Source organism: Daphnia pulex, chromosome 8 (assembly GCF_021134715.1).
Source record: "Daphnia pulex isolate KAP4 chromosome 8, ASM2113471v1".
Classification (NCBI taxonomy): Eukaryota; Metazoa; Arthropoda; class Branchiopoda; order Diplostraca; family Daphniidae; genus Daphnia; species Daphnia pulex.
The window spans coordinates 1,149,141-1,167,553 of record NC_060024.1 but is presented as its reverse complement, the minus strand read 5'-3'; the positions used below and the strand labels follow the sequence as shown (position 1 = coordinate 1,167,553).

At 38.4% G+C, this 18,413-nt stretch overlaps 3 protein-coding genes and 1 long non-coding RNA gene across 6 annotated transcripts; 3 read left to right on the top strand and 1 right to left on the bottom strand.

The window, feature by feature from the left end:
- Positions 1 to 312: 312 nt before the first annotated feature.
- Positions 313 to 4,480, top strand: LOC124199459 (enhancer of polycomb homolog 1-like). 2 transcript variants are annotated; one of them, XM_046595277.1, is made up of 9 exons: positions 313 to 778; positions 1,046 to 1,184; positions 1,251 to 1,351; positions 1,432 to 1,572; positions 1,652 to 2,095; positions 2,161 to 2,463; positions 2,548 to 2,696; positions 2,768 to 3,346; positions 3,420 to 4,480. In XM_046595277.1, exons 1-9 carry the CDS (start codon positions 620 to 622, stop codon positions 3,535 to 3,537), a joined length of 2,133 nt encoding a protein of 710 aa, XP_046451233.1. In that variant the 5' UTR covers positions 313 to 619; the 3' UTR covers positions 3,538 to 4,480. The 2 variants fall into 2 exon arrangements, with proteins under 2 accessions (XP_046451233.1, XP_046451232.1); XM_046595276.1 differs by having other exon boundaries at positions 349 to 778; positions 1,046 to 1,351.
- Positions 4,481 to 6,042: 1,562 nt separating this feature from the next.
- Positions 6,043 to 7,325, top strand: LOC124200403. Of its 2 annotated transcripts, none has more exons than XR_006877299.1 (3): positions 6,043 to 6,472; positions 6,539 to 6,630; positions 6,682 to 7,325. It is a non-coding gene; the product is annotated as an uncharacterized LOC124200403 (long non-coding RNA). The 2 variants fall into 2 exon arrangements; XR_006877298.1 differs by having other exon boundaries at positions 6,046 to 6,472; positions 6,695 to 7,325.
- Positions 7,326 to 9,265: 1,940 nt separating this feature from the next.
- LOC124199310 (ribosome biogenesis protein WDR12 homolog) lies at positions 9,266 to 11,613 on the top strand. Its single transcript, XM_046595107.1, has 10 exons — positions 9,266 to 9,547; positions 9,622 to 9,828; positions 9,890 to 9,975; positions 10,029 to 10,242; positions 10,303 to 10,443; positions 10,513 to 10,688; positions 10,760 to 10,845; positions 10,930 to 11,176; positions 11,245 to 11,377; positions 11,436 to 11,613. The coding sequence occupies exons 2-10, from the start codon at positions 9,755 to 9,757 to the stop codon at positions 11,563 to 11,565; spliced, it is 1,287 nt and encodes a 428-aa protein (XP_046451063.1). The 5' UTR covers positions 9,266 to 9,547; positions 9,622 to 9,754; the 3' UTR covers positions 11,566 to 11,613.
- Positions 11,614 to 13,476: 1,863 nt separating this feature from the next.
- On the bottom strand, positions 13,477 to 16,546 carry LOC124199309 (histone deacetylase 1-like). The gene is made up of 12 exons (XM_046595106.1): positions 16,355 to 16,546; positions 15,833 to 15,861; positions 15,684 to 15,767; positions 15,505 to 15,622; positions 15,265 to 15,440; positions 15,013 to 15,192; positions 14,753 to 14,954; positions 14,447 to 14,696; positions 14,331 to 14,389; positions 14,095 to 14,248; positions 13,804 to 14,030; positions 13,477 to 13,744 (listed from the first exon to the last, which is right to left on the bottom strand). Exons 1-12 carry the CDS (start codon positions 16,404 to 16,406, stop codon positions 13,659 to 13,661), a joined length of 1,617 nt encoding a protein of 538 aa, XP_046451062.1. The 5' UTR covers positions 16,407 to 16,546; the 3' UTR covers positions 13,477 to 13,658.
- Positions 16,547 to 18,413: the final 1,867 nt, after the last annotated feature.

Here is an 18,413-nt window from a genome sequence, read left to right as displayed (position 1 = left end):
ATGTACAAGAAGTTAAGAATAAAAAAAGAAACAGAAAAATACACTGCGGGAAACTGGTGGGAAATTGCTGACCGGCACAATGAATTTTATTCTGCTTTTGTGAAGAGAGATGGCGCCACGTACCAGACTTCGGCGCATTTGTCTACAAATGTTTTGTATGTCTAATGGATAATTATTTCACCCAAAGAAGAAATCTCATTTTAACAAATTCCAATTGCTTATATGATTTTAAATAGCATCAACAAAAGAAACGAAAGAACTATAACAGTTTGGATTCAGTGCTAGTTGCGTGGTCAATTTTCGTAGTGTAGTCCAGTGACGTTTCAGTAGCGAAGGGCGGGGCTAAAGATTGTCTTCTGCGTCGTTCGTTTTTCGTTTCGTTTTTACCCCACCGCTTGTCCGCCATCTTGGCACGAGCAAAACTTAACAGCAGATTGCTGGAAGAAACTGTGTGATTATTTCCTCTTTGGAGAGTGCTTCGACAAGAAACAACAATATGGCTATGTGTTAGATAAGATGCTGTGTTAATTAGTGCGGGGTAGGACCCTCTTAGCCCTACGTCGGGCTAGAATTTCAACAAATTTCTTGATCGGCTCAGCAGACTACCGGGCTCTTCAAGATGAGCACGACGAAGTTATCGTTTCGTGCCAGGGCTTTGGATGCCGCCAAGCCTATGGCCGTTTTCATGGCCCATGAACTGCCAGATTTACCGGATTTTACGATTATCAATCGTGCAGTCCCTCAAATGCCAACTGGCATGGAAAAGGAAGAAGAAACGGTAATTATTGCAATTGGCGTAATCGAAAAAAATTTCAGGAAAGATGGCGGAAAACGGAACTGCCGCCATATTGGATGCTTCCATAGGTTTGGCGCCAATTTCAACTGAACCGATTTTTGAAATTCGAAACCACTAATTATTTAAAATATTCCTGGTTGGGAAATCGAATGTGTTGGAAACTTTTGTTTACTTTTGCTTTAGTCTTCATGTTAACCTGTATGTAAACAGTGAATAAGTAGCACACCTCTAATTTATGTTTTGTCACAGGAACATCATCTGCAACGTGCCATTGTCACTGGCTTGATAATTCCCACTCCAGAAGTGTTCCAAGTTGATGAAGCAGGCTGCTACAGTAGATGTTATCCAGGAGAATGGAAAGTGCCAAGAAATCTTATTCATATGCAACGTATGTACACCATCCTAACTGATCATATTTTCCTGATAATGATGCTAATGTTTACATTTCTGACAGCATTTACAATGGAACAAGACATTCCAGACTACGACATGGATTCAGATGACGAAAAGTGGATTAATTCTCAAGCAGGAAAATTGGACATTACTCCTTTACAGGTATGATGAAGACCAGAAAATAAACAAATATATCCATTAATTTTTTTTTATCTGACCCTAATTTGATGTTCCATTTACAGTTTGAAGAAATGATGGATAGATTGGAAAAAAACTCTGGTCAAACTGTAGTTACCCTCAATGAGGCAAAATCATTATTGAAACAAGATAATGATTACATAATTGCAGTGTACGATTATTGGCTAAACAAACGTCTAAAGATGGCAAGTTTCTCTCTTTGTCTACTTTTCTTGAGAATGCCATTTTATTAAATATTTGTCTATATTTCACCTGACCGTTTAGCTCAATCCGTTGATTCCACAAGTGAAGACGGAAAAATTCGGTGGAACCGGTTCCAGTGGCAATCCGTATATCGCCTTTAGGCGCCGAACCGAAAAGATGCAAACCCGTAAACATCGGAAAAATGATGAGGCTTCCTACGAAAAAATGTTGAAGTTGAGGAGAGACCTGAGTCGTGCGTTGTCCCTTTTGGATATGATTAAGAAACGCGAAAAGTTCAAGCGAGAAGTAGTCCACTTCGGAATCGAAGTGTACGAGAAACGATATCAGCTCTCTGATTACTCTGGACATGTCATCAATGAATTAACCTCCCAAGTTAAGCAGCAGCCTCGTCCCAACTCGGCGCCATTGTCGACCATCCAGAGCTCCAACGTTTGGGCCAACGCCATTCCTCCTTTGACTGGAAACCTTCCGTCTATACAGAGTAACAGAGGACGATCTTACAAAGTGAGGAGTTGTAGAAAACAAATATTTCGTGGATAACAACTAAATCAGTTTTATACATTTTTAAGGATGAGCTGCTTATTCGAAAAGAACGCCGAAACTACCGGAAACGACGGCACAAGACTTCGACGACTCGTGGGGGACTAGCATCAGTCGGAGTTCCCGCACCAACAGCGTCAACAATATCAGCATCGGTTGCGTCGTCCACTCGTGGAATGAGTTGTTTCAGTGATGGACCTTCTGCCAGTTCGGAAGATGAAGTAGAGAGCGCCGTCGTCGCCTCTCACAGTGATGCCGACGAAGCAGAATCTGATATTGAGAAACAAGGCCCGTTTACATTTCGGCGGAAACTACATTGCAATTACTTGGCTGTAAGTTTGGCATAATTTTGTTTCAATGTCCATTGGTTGAATTCCCAAATTTTAAAATTTTGTTTTCTGTCTGTGTTAATGTAGCCTACCCAAGTGTCGAGTCCGTATCCATGCTACGGCCCAGAAGACGGTGGTTTGGCTGACAAGCGATTCCGCTTTTGTTTAACTTCGCTCGCGACACCTCAGCCTCGTTGCATAGGGTTAACTCGAAGGCGAATGGGACGTGGAGGAAGGTTCGTACTTTTACCTGTGATGTTTCATTTGAAGAGTTGGAACCTAATTATTAACATTCATTTGTTTCTAGAGTGGTTCTTGATCGAACTTATTCCCCGTTGGAAGCTGCTTGGGGTAGTGTCGGCGATATGCCCAGTCCTCCAACTGCTTCTGAAGACTTGAAGGAAGACATTCGAACCAATTGGAGACATTTTAGACCAAGTTCACCTGCTGAGCAACAGATGGAGTCGAATTGTGTCGAACCCCCCAGTAGCAATGCTGTTGGTTCTGTTGATGTCAGTGCGGATGACAACATCGATCATTACCAAAGTGTCGATTCTCAGACTCTCGACAGTTTGTTTTTCGATGCGGGTCTTGATGGCTTCAGGGTGCCGCCAATTGAATACAGTCCGCCGTGTGTTACCAATTCAAATTTCAACGTCATTGGCGATTCGACGACACCTTCGGTTGGCAAAATGGATCTGGACTGGTGGAATTATTTCGATTCCGTCGAGCCAGAGGATGCCGCAAACGATACCAGTCCGCAGGAAGTGAACGGCCAGAAATCGTACACTTCGCTTCACATGAACGGAGTGGGATCACCTTCGACTGCGACCGATTCACCGTTCTGGAAAATTCCCAAGAGTGCTACCCTGCCTAACAACGATTGGTGAATATTAGACGATTTTTCGTAAATTTAAATCCTTATTTTTATTTAATAATTTTTTTTATTGCATCAACAGTTCCATGGTCAACCCGTGCTTGGGCGATTTACACACTGCTGAAGACAAGGACCAAAATAATCAAACGGTGGTTGATTTTCTCTTGATCGACTCTACGTTTGCTATGGAAGTCACGTGACTTGCATCTGATCCTGGCGGAAAATTCAATCCTGTTTCTCTCATCCCATTTCTTTTTTCTTTGTGTCATTGTAGATTGTTCACATCGCCAATGTTTATTATTCATTTTTTACTCAGGGATAGTCTTCAGTTACTTATCCGTATTCTCTATGAGAGTTCGCTTATGTAGAAAGCGTCATGTGTACATTTCTCATTCTAACAGTAACGTGCTCCATTTTTTTTTCTCTCTCGCGTAAATGTTCGTTTATTTAAAGGGCAACCGATCACGATCCGACTTGTAAAGCCAAGTTCGTGCAGGTTCGATGAGAAAGCAACAAAAAAAAAACAGGGCCTTTTCGGTGGCGGATCAACCAGCAAAGTTTGTCTCTCACCTCATTGGCATCGGATGGTGTGTGCGTGCGTGTGTGTAAGCCAGTAGGGATTTCGTCATTTTCTTTTTTGGCCGTGAATTTATCTTGTTTTTTTGCAGCCACTTTTCATTGCTTTCCGTGGAAGCATGTCGGCTTGCCAGCTGGTTCTCAGTGCGACCACGCTGGTGTCAAGTTTAACCGACCAACGCGTCAATTGGTCCTCATTTGTTTGTCGGCAATCGAGTTGAGACTTGATGAAATGTTCCATTTTAATTTGGAAAGAAACCCCCCTCCGTGCGAAATGCTGGAGCCTCTTGTAAAGTACAGCCTCGACAACAAGGCTGAGTGTGATAATTTGGCTCCAAGAAAAATTTTGCTTTTTTTCCGCAGTAAAAAAAAAATTTCTCCCACCCCCCAACCCCACACCTCCCCCTAATCTATCTCCGATTCGTTTTGTGTAAGCTGCAGCACCGTCGTCATCGAAATGGGCTTGAAAACAAACAAAAAAAAACAAGATGTTTCTGAAAAGCGAAAATTTTCGTGAATGTACAGTGTCGTTCGTGTGCGTGTAAATACATGTATTTTGTTGAAAAATCTGGTTGGATGTCTCGATTTATTCAAAATTGTCTCTTCTTCCCTGTCATTTGAGCAACTGCGTATTATTCGGGTTATCGCATTACTTGGTAATGATCAATACTCTCATTGCACACACCTGTGTACTGCTGTTCTAACTGTCACTCAACTCTTATCAATATATTTTTGTTGAATCGAGTTGGTATAGTTTTGATATCAGGTTTGGTTTTCTTCTTTCACTCTTATTATGCAGGATTTCTTATTAGCTGTGTGTGAGAAAATGGTGCGGTGATTAGGATGTCGAATATAACCATTTAGGGTTATCTGACGGAACAAAAAGGAAAGAAAGTCGACGAGCGAAAAATCGAAATGACGCTGATACCCAAGATAGTCATTGCTCACCGTTGAGATAGTAGACATTCCTGGCATTCTCGCCGAGTGTTTCTAGCATTCCAACCACATGGTTTGTTCTTTTTCATACATGCTGATTCCTATATCCTCCGTAACTTTTCGTCAAGGCCATTCGAGATCTTGGCGCCATCAGCTTGTTGCAAACGCATGCATTCAGAAGGCGTAACGGTCTGTAACCCAAGGTTGCCTGAGATTCCTCGATGGAATTTATTTTTATTTATTTTTCTCGTTTTTTTCTTCAGCTTTTTGCGTGCAAAGTCCCAACTGTCCGCACACTATATTCATTACTTGCACGTTTGTTTCATCACACAAATTTGATGTGGTTCCATCTTGCAGGGTTCGTTCAATTACTATTAAGTTTTAATTGAGACTATGTGTAGTAGTATGAGCAAGGAAGATGGAATAGAAACCGACGTATTAGTCAAATTAGTTTGTTATCGGCTCATCACCAAACAGCGATATGATACAGTTGATTTTCATTTGACAGTTTTATAATTTCCAAAAGTGGGCTGATTAAAAAAGGACTTGGAATTGATGATAATGTCACATCCGTATATAAGTTGTGAATTCTCAAAATGTTCAATTTAGAACAATCTAGTATAACTATTACTTTGTGGCTCCCCCCCCCCCCTCCTCCTCTCGCGTGTAATTTTAATTTGCGAGTATGACTTGCTACGGGGGGAATTCTTTTCTCCTTCCAACGCCTTTTAAGGTAATTCTCGCGACGCCAATTCCAGCATGCCAGCGCGGGGGGCTACTGCTGTAATACTGCCTGCCTGCCCTGCGATGCACCAGGAGAGGCAGAGGTGGCGCCGGATGCCAAACATTTTTTCACCTGGAGCTGTGTAACGCCGCATTCCTCGGCGACTGAGTCACGAATAATCTACGACAATTCAGAGAGCGTCCATTGCAGTCAATCGAAAGTCCCCTCCTCTTTCGGCTAACTGCAGCTAATGCAGCCAGCCGGCAGCAGTGCTGACTGCTATAGTGCTAGCTGAGAGAGCTTTCGCGCAGAAATGCGGAAGTGTGTGGTGCATTCAGAGGAAGGCATCAGCCTTTCAAGGTCGCATTCGTAAAGCCACTTGAACCCACGAGTAGTATAGGCGAGCGTGTATACTGTACACACAGCACAGGAGAGCTGCCATGTTGTTGGTCTTCTTATGATTCTCTCTCTCTGGATGCCATTTCGTCGCACCGTCCAATCAGCTGTAGGGCTAGCCCTCACATTCCTGAAATTCCTCGGGAAATCCCGTACCGGACTGGACTGCCTTGTTGAATATATGACAAGACGAATCCTTTAGCCAAGGACAGCAGCAGCGTTTATTTCTTGCATCTCGTCTCCACCATTCTTTGGCTATATCCTTGCTTCTTTCTATTTTCCTTTTTTTACCTTTTTTACTTTTTTTTTTTTTTTTTTGCACAACGTGCTTGTTCGAGATACTCTCTCACCTCACGTTGTTGTCTAATACAGGCATCAGAGTTGGCTCTTGTCTCAAATGCCGACTAGCATTCGACCGCGACGTTCTTTCCCAGTTTCGCTCAATCGCTTATTTCCCTCCAACTGGCTACTACTACTTGACTACTACTACTCTGTCTATAGCGGTGCGTACACATTATTCAATCTACAATTTCAAAAAACACATCACACCTCACCTGTATTTCTTTCAGACCTTTGATTTCTTAAACTTGCTGATGTTTTGTGTGACTCTTTTTGGTAACGCGATTGTTGTGCGCTTGTTGATTTGATGGCTCCCCGCTCAGTAAGTAAAGAATAACTATTCATTCCAGTCGATTGAAGTTTTCTTATTTAGGTATAATTATTAGAAGAACATTTCTTTTACCGACATCTTCGGGATTACACATGTCACGACAATCTGGATTAAGTAATCTGTGTTTGACTGCAAGGGGTGAAATGTAAATTCCACATCAACCAGTTCCGAGTGCGTGATTGGATTGGGGAAATTTTTAATTTGGAATTCAAACAGATACGTGCTGCGTAGCCTCTCCTAGGCTTTGTCTTGTGAACGACGGAATTATTATATTTTCGTCGGGAAAAACTGAAATTCTAGACAACGTCTCGGAGAGCGCTTCGCAGAGAGTATTGACTGTCAACATTCCAGAAGATTGACTAATCATGCGCTTCAATAATTCATTGTCGACCGGTTGAATTCAACATGTTGTCCCTTTAGAAATTAGTTTTGCTTATTATTTCGAAAACAAATATTGATGTATTCATTCCTGTGTATCGGCTAGTTGATATTATGCGAAGTATTTTTTTTTTCATAAATTAAAGTAGATTTGTTTCTTTTTAAAATGAAAAAATATTGTGCAGAGCATATTTATTTTGCTTTAAATATTTAGGCAGGTGTTACAAAATGGAATAATTTTTTCTATGTGAGTTGATCATTATTTGTGGGCATTTCCGTCCAGTTGGGTACAATATACGAGATTGTGATTTGTGACATGTTTAATAGTTTCCCATTCCATTAAAATATATATTTTTTTATAGTTGTGATTATTGATGCACTATTTTGAATAATAATTCGATAAAATTTATTTTAAAAAAATAAATCTAATCTAAAAATCTTAAAACCGTAGAAGTCAAAAGTATGAAAAGGACTGTGTTAATTCCAGTTAATTATTAAAAAGAAACTTAACATAGGCTACACTTCCTAAACAAAATTATTTTCTGTTTTAATAACAATCAAGTTAATAATGATATCTTTGTAGAACACAGAAAAGTTCTTGACGCTGGTAGGACAGAAATTTAGCGTTTCGTAATAACATTCAAGTTGTCACAAAACATCAACAAAAAGTTTGAATTCTTAATTTACGTGAACGCTAGCGTGAACGCGTTACAAAAAAAAAATGGACGGAGCTACACTCCATATTACAGCATTGTTCGCCAATGTTTTTTTTGGGCTGATAGTTGCAACAGAGCTATATAGAATCCCGGTGTAGCAACTGCTTATTGTTGACGCCCCTTTTCGAGTGTTCCCCCTAATATTGCGTAACGACAGAGTGGGACAAAAGGGGAAAAATACCGATATTTATTGGTATGACAGTCGTGGGTGGAATAATTGACAGTTAACATCATTCATATAATCATAGCTCATTTTTTGTAATGCTTGAAATATTTCGTTGAATCTTTCCGTAACTTGCAATTTTATGAAAAGTACCTTATTTGCATTGCGTTGCCTTTGTTGCCCATGGGAAATCCCCCCGAAAATAATGAAATTTAAAGTTGGCAAACGGAATGAAAACTGAAATTTTAAAAAGTGAGCTTTGATTATACAAACGACGATAACTGTCTAGGGTTGTGGAAAGTGAATTTGCCCATGTAAATCGGCAAGAAAAATAAAGAAATGTTTAACGATAGTATTGCATGCCCTCGTTATTTATTTTCATGACGGGGAGAGACTCTTAAATCAACTCCGATTTGGGAGTTGACTACCGGTCTATACCGCTATGGGGGTAATTCTTTTAGTTTACACCCCTCAGGAAAACTATGCTTACAGGAAACGCTTTTTCAATGACAGCTAACAAAAGTAGGCATGATTTTATGTATAATAGTCACCTTTTCCACCCGACCCCCTTCAACTTATCTGGTATCTACCTGTCACCCTCCGCTAGTGGTCGGTAGAGGCGCTGCTTTTCAACGGAAACCGCCGTTGCCGACAATTTTGCGGGCAGCGGTCGACAGAGGCGCTACCTAGTCGCGTCTATTGGAATCAAACGACAATCAAGATTTCGAGTGAGGGATGAGAGTCCAGCTCTCATTATTACAACCTGTTACAAACCGTTAGCTCTAAAGCCTAGCGATAAATGATTTAATAATCAAAATTTCAAAAAGGCATTAAATCTCTTGCATGACATATGGCGGAACTTCCCGTCGATTAATACATTAAAATAATAAGACAACTTCAACTTTACCCAATGAATGGGTGGAATTTTTTTATTCGTTTAACAACTGGCCATTACTTGATCGAGAATTTTTTTAGTGTTCAATTCCTTGACGCCTATTGAAATTAAACTAAAACAGTAAAACTTTACACTGGTTCGTCTACTGAAATTAGACTAAGCGTCAAAATTAAGTTTGGTGCTGACTGACAAGGAAGTTAATGAACGAAGGTATTGAACAGGTTGCCGCCCAACTATAAGTGCAGTTCGCGCAAATCGTTCCATGAGTTTGGCACATAGTGTAACATTTTTTTCTCTCTGTACAGAAAATTTAAATTAAAAACAAAAACAAAAAAAAAAAAAAAAAAAATCTTCTATAAAAATTTTGATAGAGGAAATGATCGATGTAATTCAATTCTGGAATTGGGCCAGTCAGTTGAAGATATGGTGCCACGTCTCATTGGCATTGCGTCGCAAACCACCAAAAGACGCTTTGGAGCCTGGCTTATTATAGTCTTTAGACTTCAGAGGCCTAGACCGTAGACTCCTGGTAGACTCGCGTAGACTCACTAAGACGGGAACAATTTTTAGATTTTTTGCGTGTCTTTGTGTCGCTGCATGATTTAGCTTTAAAATATTGATAGAATACGAGTTATTTTATTTCTAGCCCCCTTCACAGTTCACACGTCATTTGAGTCAGATGTCGGATAAATGCAACAATTGCATGTTTATTATTCAAAAACTAGATGGCAGTCAAAAGCTTTACTTGGAGGAAGGGTAGGCGAAAAGGCTTCACTTTTTAAATTCCTATCGTTTCGGCTTTGTAAAAATATAGCAGGCTTTGATTACAGACGACTGAAAGTGCAAGAACACGTGGAGTCGCGGACCGAACATCAAAAGTGGTCTCATCCAAACCACACAATTATCGAGTGTTAAACTGTTAACAAACCTTTATTAAAAAGTAAACGTCATAAATTTCTTGCAATGGCGGCTTTAAAAAGAAGCTTGTTAAATGACGAAGGCCAGATTCAAGTGAGATTTGTAACGAAACAGGAGAAGTAAGTCTTTCTACCGAGTCCATTTGTTGCTCAAAATATTCATTCTTTTTTCTGATGACAGATATGCTCTCCCAGAAGCTCCATTTTCAATCCCTTCTGGAATAAAAGCAGACTCACTAAGTGTTTTAGTCAACAATTTGCTAAGAGGTAAATGATTTAAAATTTTCAAAATCATTAATACTAATAATTTTGTTTTTTAGAAACACACGAATCAGGATGGGATGAGGTAGATTTTGATTTTCTAGTATGCGGAGAATTTGTAAGGCTTCCACTTATTGAACATCTAAAACTGAAAGACATTAATACTGAAGTCACAGTTGAAGTAGAATACCTTGAAAGATTCCCTGCTCCAGAACCTGAAGATAGTTTGAATCATGATGACTGGGTATCTGCTTCCCACTGTTTTAAAGACTGGTATTACACTCATATCTTTAGTTGTCTTAAAATGTGTATGTACAATGCTAGTTATTTCAGGATCCTGACAGGGTGTTATGATAATACCTTGCATATATGGAAGACTGATGGTACTCATAAGTCAACTATTCCAGGGCACTGTGGCCCCATCAAAGGAGTACGATGGATTGAAGTGACTGGCTCAACTGCTACTTTTGCAAGGTATTTTTAGTTTCTTTGAATTAGTGATAATCAGCTTTAAAAAAAAAAAATTATTGTTTTTTTTTTTAGTGTTTCTCATGATCAGACAGTTATGCTGTGGAAAATGAACCTTGAAACTTATGCAATTGAATGTGTGCATATTGGAAGAGGACATGAGCGCTCCATTGAATGTGTAGATGTTGATAAGAATTCATCCTTCCTTGCTACTGGTGGTTGGGATAATATGCTTAAAATTTGGTCTGCCAGTAAGTGTAACATATTCTAATTAATGTATTCAGGTGTCTGTTTAAATTTAATGAATTCTTCTTTTTTTAAGCATCTGATTCAAATTCAACAAACGAAATTGATGATGGTGAAAAGGAAAAAGGATGCTCTACTGGTTCTGGAAAATCACTCAGACGTGTAAGTGTTTTGTATGAAGTGTCGCAACATTTTATACCTTCAGTCAAGCTAGAACAGACTAATTTCAATCATTATTTAATACAGACACCATTGATGACTTTGCCTGGCCACAAGGAAGCTATATCTTCTGTTGTTTGGACTGAAAACAATGAAATCTTTAGTTCTTCCTGGGATCACACCATCAAATTGTGGGATGCTGAATTAGGAGGATTAAAATCCGAAATTGTTGGGAACAAATCCTTCTTCTGCATTTCTCGTTCTCCATTAAACCAAACTCTTATCACTGCTTCAGCTGATCGTCATATACGTTTGTATGATGCCCGATCTCAAGGTACATCTGTTGCGCTTTATACCATTTTAATAGGCTCATTAATGATTTCCAATTTTTTTTTTTGACAGAGGGGTCAATTGTGAAAGCCACATTCACTTCACACGTTGGATGGGTATCAACGGTTTGTTGGTCTACGACACATGAAAGATTATTCGTATCCGGTGGCCATGATAACATTTTAAAGTTGTGGGATAGTAGGAGGCAAGTATTTGATAATTAATTGCGTGTTAATTCAATGAGAAATAATTTTTCTTTTCAGTCCCAAGGCTCCGTTATACGACATGACGGGACATGAAGGCAAGATCCTGTGCGCTGACTGGTCAAATCCTTCGATAATAATAAGTGGTGCAACGGATAATACGTTAAAGATCTTTAAATCTGAAGTATAAATTAAAATTGCCACCAAGTTGAGATAAACAAATTTTTGGAAACTGGAATGAATTAGTCTATTTTGGCCGTTAGTTAACTTTAAAACGAAGTATAGACATGGTGTATAGAGTAGTCAGTAGTCCAGTGACGCGTACCGCCGACAAGGCAACGTCGTACTAGCTATAATATAGCCTCGAGTAATATTTTTTTCTTCTGTATTTTTCGAATGGACTAAGTCTAGTTTTAATCCTATACATTTTTTCCTACCCATTTTTTTAAGTGATACAAAATTAATTGGATTGCATATTAACCAGTCACAGCGCTTGATACATTCTGCTTCAGCTGGATAGGTGTGCACTTCCAAGTTTCAACGACGCAATCTACTAGCTGCAAGGGGGCAAGCTTAACAACGCGGTCTGGAGAATTGTGTAGTCATAGTTTTAGGTATTAGTTTTACCAGCAGAATTCGTATTCTCAGAGTCATGAGTCGTATGTTCGAGATTTCCAGCAAAAGGTATCAGCTAACCAAGTATTTTATCGATGAGTTCAACAGGAGCTTAAAAGCGGGAACATGGTGTTCAAGCTGACAAGTATCCAAGTATAGGGAGTAAGGGTGACGGAAGAAATAAAAAAGAAATGAACGAGTAAGACACATCCAGCTGCATGAATTCCACGAGTTTCACAATATTCCAACTGAAAATCAGGATTTAGATACGCTTCAAGGTAATAATGATTGTCATGTTAAGTATTGCCGTTTATTTTACCAATCATCGTGTTCAGATACAAATTGGAATGCCTTATTTAGTGCAGTTCCGTTGAGACCAGCACTCGCCGATTGCAAAATTGCCGAACAAATGCCAAATTATATTCTGATATAACTAAAACAGAAGTAAATCTGAAATTCAACTTCGGATTTCTTTCTCCCGTTTCACCGAGAAGATCCAAAAACACTTGGGGATGCTCGATGCGCTGGAAACCTATACCACAGCTACGAACTAAATAGTGTCCGGAATTACCGGAAGAGAGACTGCTGGATTGTGTGCGGCAGTTCAAGGAGCAACGGTCAGAGGCTAACCCTCTTTATGCCGCTGATTGGAAATCTTTTTGGAAAAGACATTGATCTCAAGGTACTCAATCGAAAGAATCTTTGTAAAATGACTTCATGCCAGATTGGATTAAGTACTGGAGAAATCGGATGAACGAACTTGACCTAGAAGAGGAAATCAAAACTCAGGAAACCACGCGGTTTAAACGCAACAAACACGAAAGCAATTCATATAACACGTTCACATACATTACTTTCCGTTCAGTTGGACTTTTAATCACCACTTTAAAAACCACTTTTTACGAAACCGACGAACTTAAAAATTATCACAATATAATTTGCAAATTAATAACTGGGAGCCGTGACTGAAACAATAACGAAGCACTAGAGGTACCACCAGTTGCCTTAACTTATCGGTTATCCATATCGATGAAACCTTTAGAATTATTTTTTTATATTATTGAGGCCTATAAAAACATAATGATTTAAGAAATAAGATAACTAGATAACAATACTAGTGACTAGTACTGTAACCTAACATATGTAATCTAACCTATGTAACCTAACACCAGAATAGTAAAATTTATCATAGTTTTGAAATTAAAATATGCACTATCCCAATTCAAGTATTTAATATTTATTAACTTCAACCTTAATCCTAGTAAAACCTCAAACTTTTCCTACGGTATTCCAACGTTCCACCAACTAGGTTGGGCTTACTGATCGCTGATTCTCCCTACAAAATCATTCTTAAAAATAAACGCTTCTTGCCTATTAAAGCTTCTGTTACGCTACATGTTGTTGAATCAGTATTCCAGTTTTAAAGTATGCACTCAACATAAGTGAAGTGCGTATCTTAGGATGTAGAAAAAAGACCAAACTAAAATGAAAAACTTAGTAAAAATGTATTGAAGACTGAGAACCCGATTGAGGGTATGCAGTTGGTGATAGGAGCCGGAGTTTACATTCTAATTAAGATACACGTAGAAAATTGGATGTGAATGAATCTCGAAGAATCACCATCAGTGTAAAATTAGCGAAAATGAAATAAAACCCTAATTGGTATTTTCAAACTTTTTCTCCTTTACTGCTATCGGCGCAAACCGGAACAGGGGAGCTTAATTCATGCGATGTAGATTTATCTTCTTCGGGTTCTGAAAATACATATAATTGGTAAGAAATCTGAGATAACCACGATTACGTGAACACTAACCTTTTATTTCATTCGCCATGGACAAAGCACTACCTTCACTAGAAGATTCACCACTAGACTTCAGTGTTGTCTCATTTTTCTTGTCCGAATCCTTTACAGTCTCTTTTGAAGTACCTTCCTTATTCTCGCCATTCACTTCTTTGTCCTCCTTTTCTTCCTTTTTGACCTCTGCAGCACCCTCAGCTGTTTCGGTTCTTGGTCTTTTGCGATTTGCTCCTTTAAATGATCTATATAGTAGAGAATAATGATTGAAAAAATGAAAAATTGCACGATTTATTAATGAATTCAGACCTTTGATCTCGGCGGGAATCCCCTTCATCTTCGGAATCACTGTATTCATTGTCTGGTGCAATCCTTTTATCTGATGCTCGTATAGATATACGTTCATCGGGATTAGATTTATCTTCTTCGTCGGAATCTTCGTTAATGGCATCCTCGGGAATTGCTGTCAGAATAATTTTGGATCAGTTAAACGCAATGCAATGAAATAATAAATACAATTGAAGAATTAAATTTAATGCAAGTACCTTGCATTTGGACTCCAGGAGCATGAGGTAACATGCGGAGGTTTTCGAAAAGACGAGTTCTAAGAAAAACATGTCACTCAACATATAATTCTTTGAATAAAACACTAAAAACTTACTTGATTTTATCTAAATATTCCGGAGTATTTTGATTTGCCATGTTAGACGGACTAATGTGCAATTTAAAATCGGGACCAAAATATTCAAAATAATCGTTGTAAGGGAGTTCATTTGCAATGTCATTTCCCAGTGCCACTGCGGTCTCGTAAGTCCAACAACGGGCAACATTTCGAATAGTGTAACCACCACCTCCAAGCAGCAGTAAAGGCAGATTATGTTTCTTAACAAAATCAACACATTTTGCGTGACCTAAAGACAACTTGATAATAACATGTATACTAAAAACAATAGTTCCGAACACATACCTTTCAAAGTAAGATTAAAGCATCCCAAACGATCACCAGACAAACTATCGGCACCGCATTGGAGAACCACTGCACTCGGCTGATAAGTTTCCATCACTTTTGACATGATAGGTACGAAGATTTGCTCATAGCTTTCATCATCTATTCCATCTCTCAGGGGGAAATTTACGGCATAATATTTTCCTTTGCCTGCACCAATGTCCTACAACAAAAGGATAAATAACAGTTTCTTATTCAAAATTTAGTTCAAAACTTCTTACTCTGAGATCTCCAGTTCCAGGAAAATATTCTCCATATTTGTGAAATGAAACAGTCATTACACGATCAGTAGTGTAAAAGGCTTCTTCCACTCCATCACCATGATGAATATCAATGTCAATATACAAAACACGTTGGTGGTATTTCAGAAGCTCTAAAATTGCCAACACTATGTCATTTACCTAAAATATGGAAAGAGATGAACATTAGTTAGTAAGTTATATCCAAAAACTGTTATTAAGTTATTCATTTACATAGCAGAATCCTGATGCCTCAGACTTTTTGGCATGATGTAATCCCCCAGCCCAGTTCACAGCTATCTCAGTTGCTTGCTTGTTGAGCTTCACAGCTCCAGCTACAGAACCTCCAGCAGATAATTGACAAAATTCGTAGAGCCCATCAAAAACAGGACAGTCTTCACCCACATTAACTAAAAAACAAACAAATAAATTAATTCACAATTTCAAATTGATCAAATTGTAAACACATCTTACATCTCTGCATCTGTTTATTGTATTCTGTCATATTGTCAGGTCTGATGCTTCGAAGAAATCGAATGTAATCATCACTGTGGAACTTGGTCATTTCTTCAGCTGTGGCTTTGTGTGGTCGCTAACAAAAAATAAATTCAATTAAACTGTGGCAATTATCATCTAGCTTCTTGAATTTTTACATAGATTTCCATTTTACGGTATAGCCCATAATTCAAGAGCAAGTTGTGGGTCATGCGTATGCGATGAGGTTTCATGGGATGTCCCTTCAATTTCAAAAATTTATTATTAATTACAGTTTCATTAACATAAATGTGTTCAATATTATTACCTGTCCATAATAAAAATTCCCGATGTCACCTAGGTTAATAAAAAAAGGAATTACAAATTTAAGAGTTAAAATGAAAAGTCACCATAAAAATGCCAACCCACCCACCAAGTAGGACGTCAATTATACCCCCGACAACCTCATCGACAAATTTGACATGAAAATCTTAATAAAATTTTGAAGCAATTCAAAAATAAAACCCAATTTAAATGATAATATAGCCACATATCTTTCTTTTTTAATACTATGTGCTCTTCAGTCTTCAAACATCTATAATTCTTTGTGATACTACTGTGCATAAATGACGTCCCACTTGCCAAATATTGTTACTTCCACATAAATTTTGTACATCAAAATGTCACAATAGATAGGTATATAAATTTAGCAAAAATCAAGTATCTTTGGGAATTTATAAAATAAATAGAATATGACCACTGAAATAATTAATTTAAAAAAGGACGCCGGCAGTCAAACACGCGACATGAAACGTTAATTATACATGATACAATTATTTTTCTAACTTACTGTCATAATAGTAGCAAACTCGCTTTCTGCTGTGACTTGGTTGAGTAGTCATTTTCGAAATTGAAAATCACAATTCTTTATTAAAATTATTTTTACTTTTCGACAGTTACACTGAAAAGAAAAGACACCAGCATCAATTGCTTTCGCTGCGTCGAATGCGAATGCTTACATTTACAGTGTTGCCAAATCTACAAACTAACTACGATAGCCCAAAGCCTCAAACGCGAATTTGAGGAAACATATTTGCCAGCTCTCAAAAAATCTCGAATCTCCTTCGATTCGAGTCGAGTCCTTACAAAACTATAAAAATGATGATAATAAGTGGAGGCAGAGTAATGGATAATTATCTGTTGCCCTGGTGGAGGAGTCAAGGTAAAGTATCACGTCAAACTAATTGCAAGAAGCAATTTTTCCATGAATGTTGTTGATAGGATTGAATATGTAATAATCAGTTTTCAGAAGTCGGAACCCTTCTGGGAAACATAATGTTTAATAAATATATTGGAATTTGATTTTTTTGGAAAACCCACACGAAACAAGTGATTTTCAAAATGAAAAAATTACGCAGTTATATTTTTTAAATCTTATATTATCAATTTCCAAATACGAAGGTATTTGAAATAAACATATTCTAGTAAATAATAAATTTAGAAATTAGGGATTAGGTTAGGGACTAAGGAGTATGGAACTAGAAACCAGAGCCATTAAGCTGGAGATCTAACGATCTATCAACTCCGTTAGACGTTTTCAGAGATAAGGAGATGGGCTCGCCGGAAGGAGCAGCGCAGTCGAATTCGTCTTCCGAGAAGGGGCAGGGGGAAAAATGTCGAAATCTTCGTTTTGGTTTCTTTTCTAAATAAGATTTGAAAAAGCCACCAGTCTTAGGTTGCGCCAAGCGGACAAAAAATAAAAATAAAAATTTTTGGCTGATGTAGGCTATTACAGATGTTATTCTTTCCTGGTCGGTCTGAAAAGAGCTGAATCTCTTTCCAGTCATCGATGGACGGGAAGATATAAAAAAATCTAGAAGAAGAAGAGAAAGAGGCAGATGACAGTTTACTTTTAGTCGCTAGAGCCTAGATGCCAGTTTCAACGCGCGCAGTTAAAATTGGTGAAATTCGACCGACCCACCATCTACTGTCGAAAAAGTAATCGAAGCCATCTATTGGCGAAATTGGAACTAATCCTCCCGTATGCCAAAAAACCTGTAGGGGAGACCGGACCCCTCTTGGACAGTCGCGGTTTTTCCCGCATATCTCCCGATCCCCTTAGGCAAAAGAATTTTTTTTTGGCTAAGGTCATTTTTTAGCCTTGCCTCCACCCCCTTGATTTTTTTAAAATGTGTAACTTTAAAATTTAAGAATTTACATTGATTTCCATTTTTCGGTGTTTTTTACCGAGCCGGGGTGAAATTAGACAGGGGCCTGTACCAAGTTAGACGGGGTTCGAAAAGGTGGAAATTAATGTCTTTAAATTATTTTAAAAACCTTGTATGATAGTTCTTCCAATAATAAATAATTTAAAAACATTTGTTTAAAAATTTTTTTACTCAAACAAACTTGGAGCAAGATCAATAATTCGGGCGAAAAATTTTGCAATAATTTATCGTGTTTTTTCTTCCTCCTATAACTCCCGTTCTACTCTCGGGAAATTAATTAAACTACACAGGATCTAGCATCATCACATCTAGAACAATGTGAAATCTAGAATTTTAAAGCAATTTTTACTATATTTTAAGACACTGTCCAACTTGGAACAGTGTCCAACATGGGTCCGGTCTCCCCTACAGAATCCCTACGGGAAATTCGTCTGTTTGGCTGCGTCCTGGTAAGTGTTGTCCCCCTATACCCTAACCACGGGCCTGCTGAGACCAACCACGCACCTACTTCTGTCATGCTTCTGCTCCCCCAAAAAACCCGTCGCCCCAGCATCATACGGGCCTCATGGGACTACGCGTTTCTTTATTTTATTGTTGCATGAAAGACATTTGTATTGATTCAAAGTCAATCCGCTTTTGAATCAATTCCTACATTTCAGCGGTCATTTCAAGTCGTTTCCC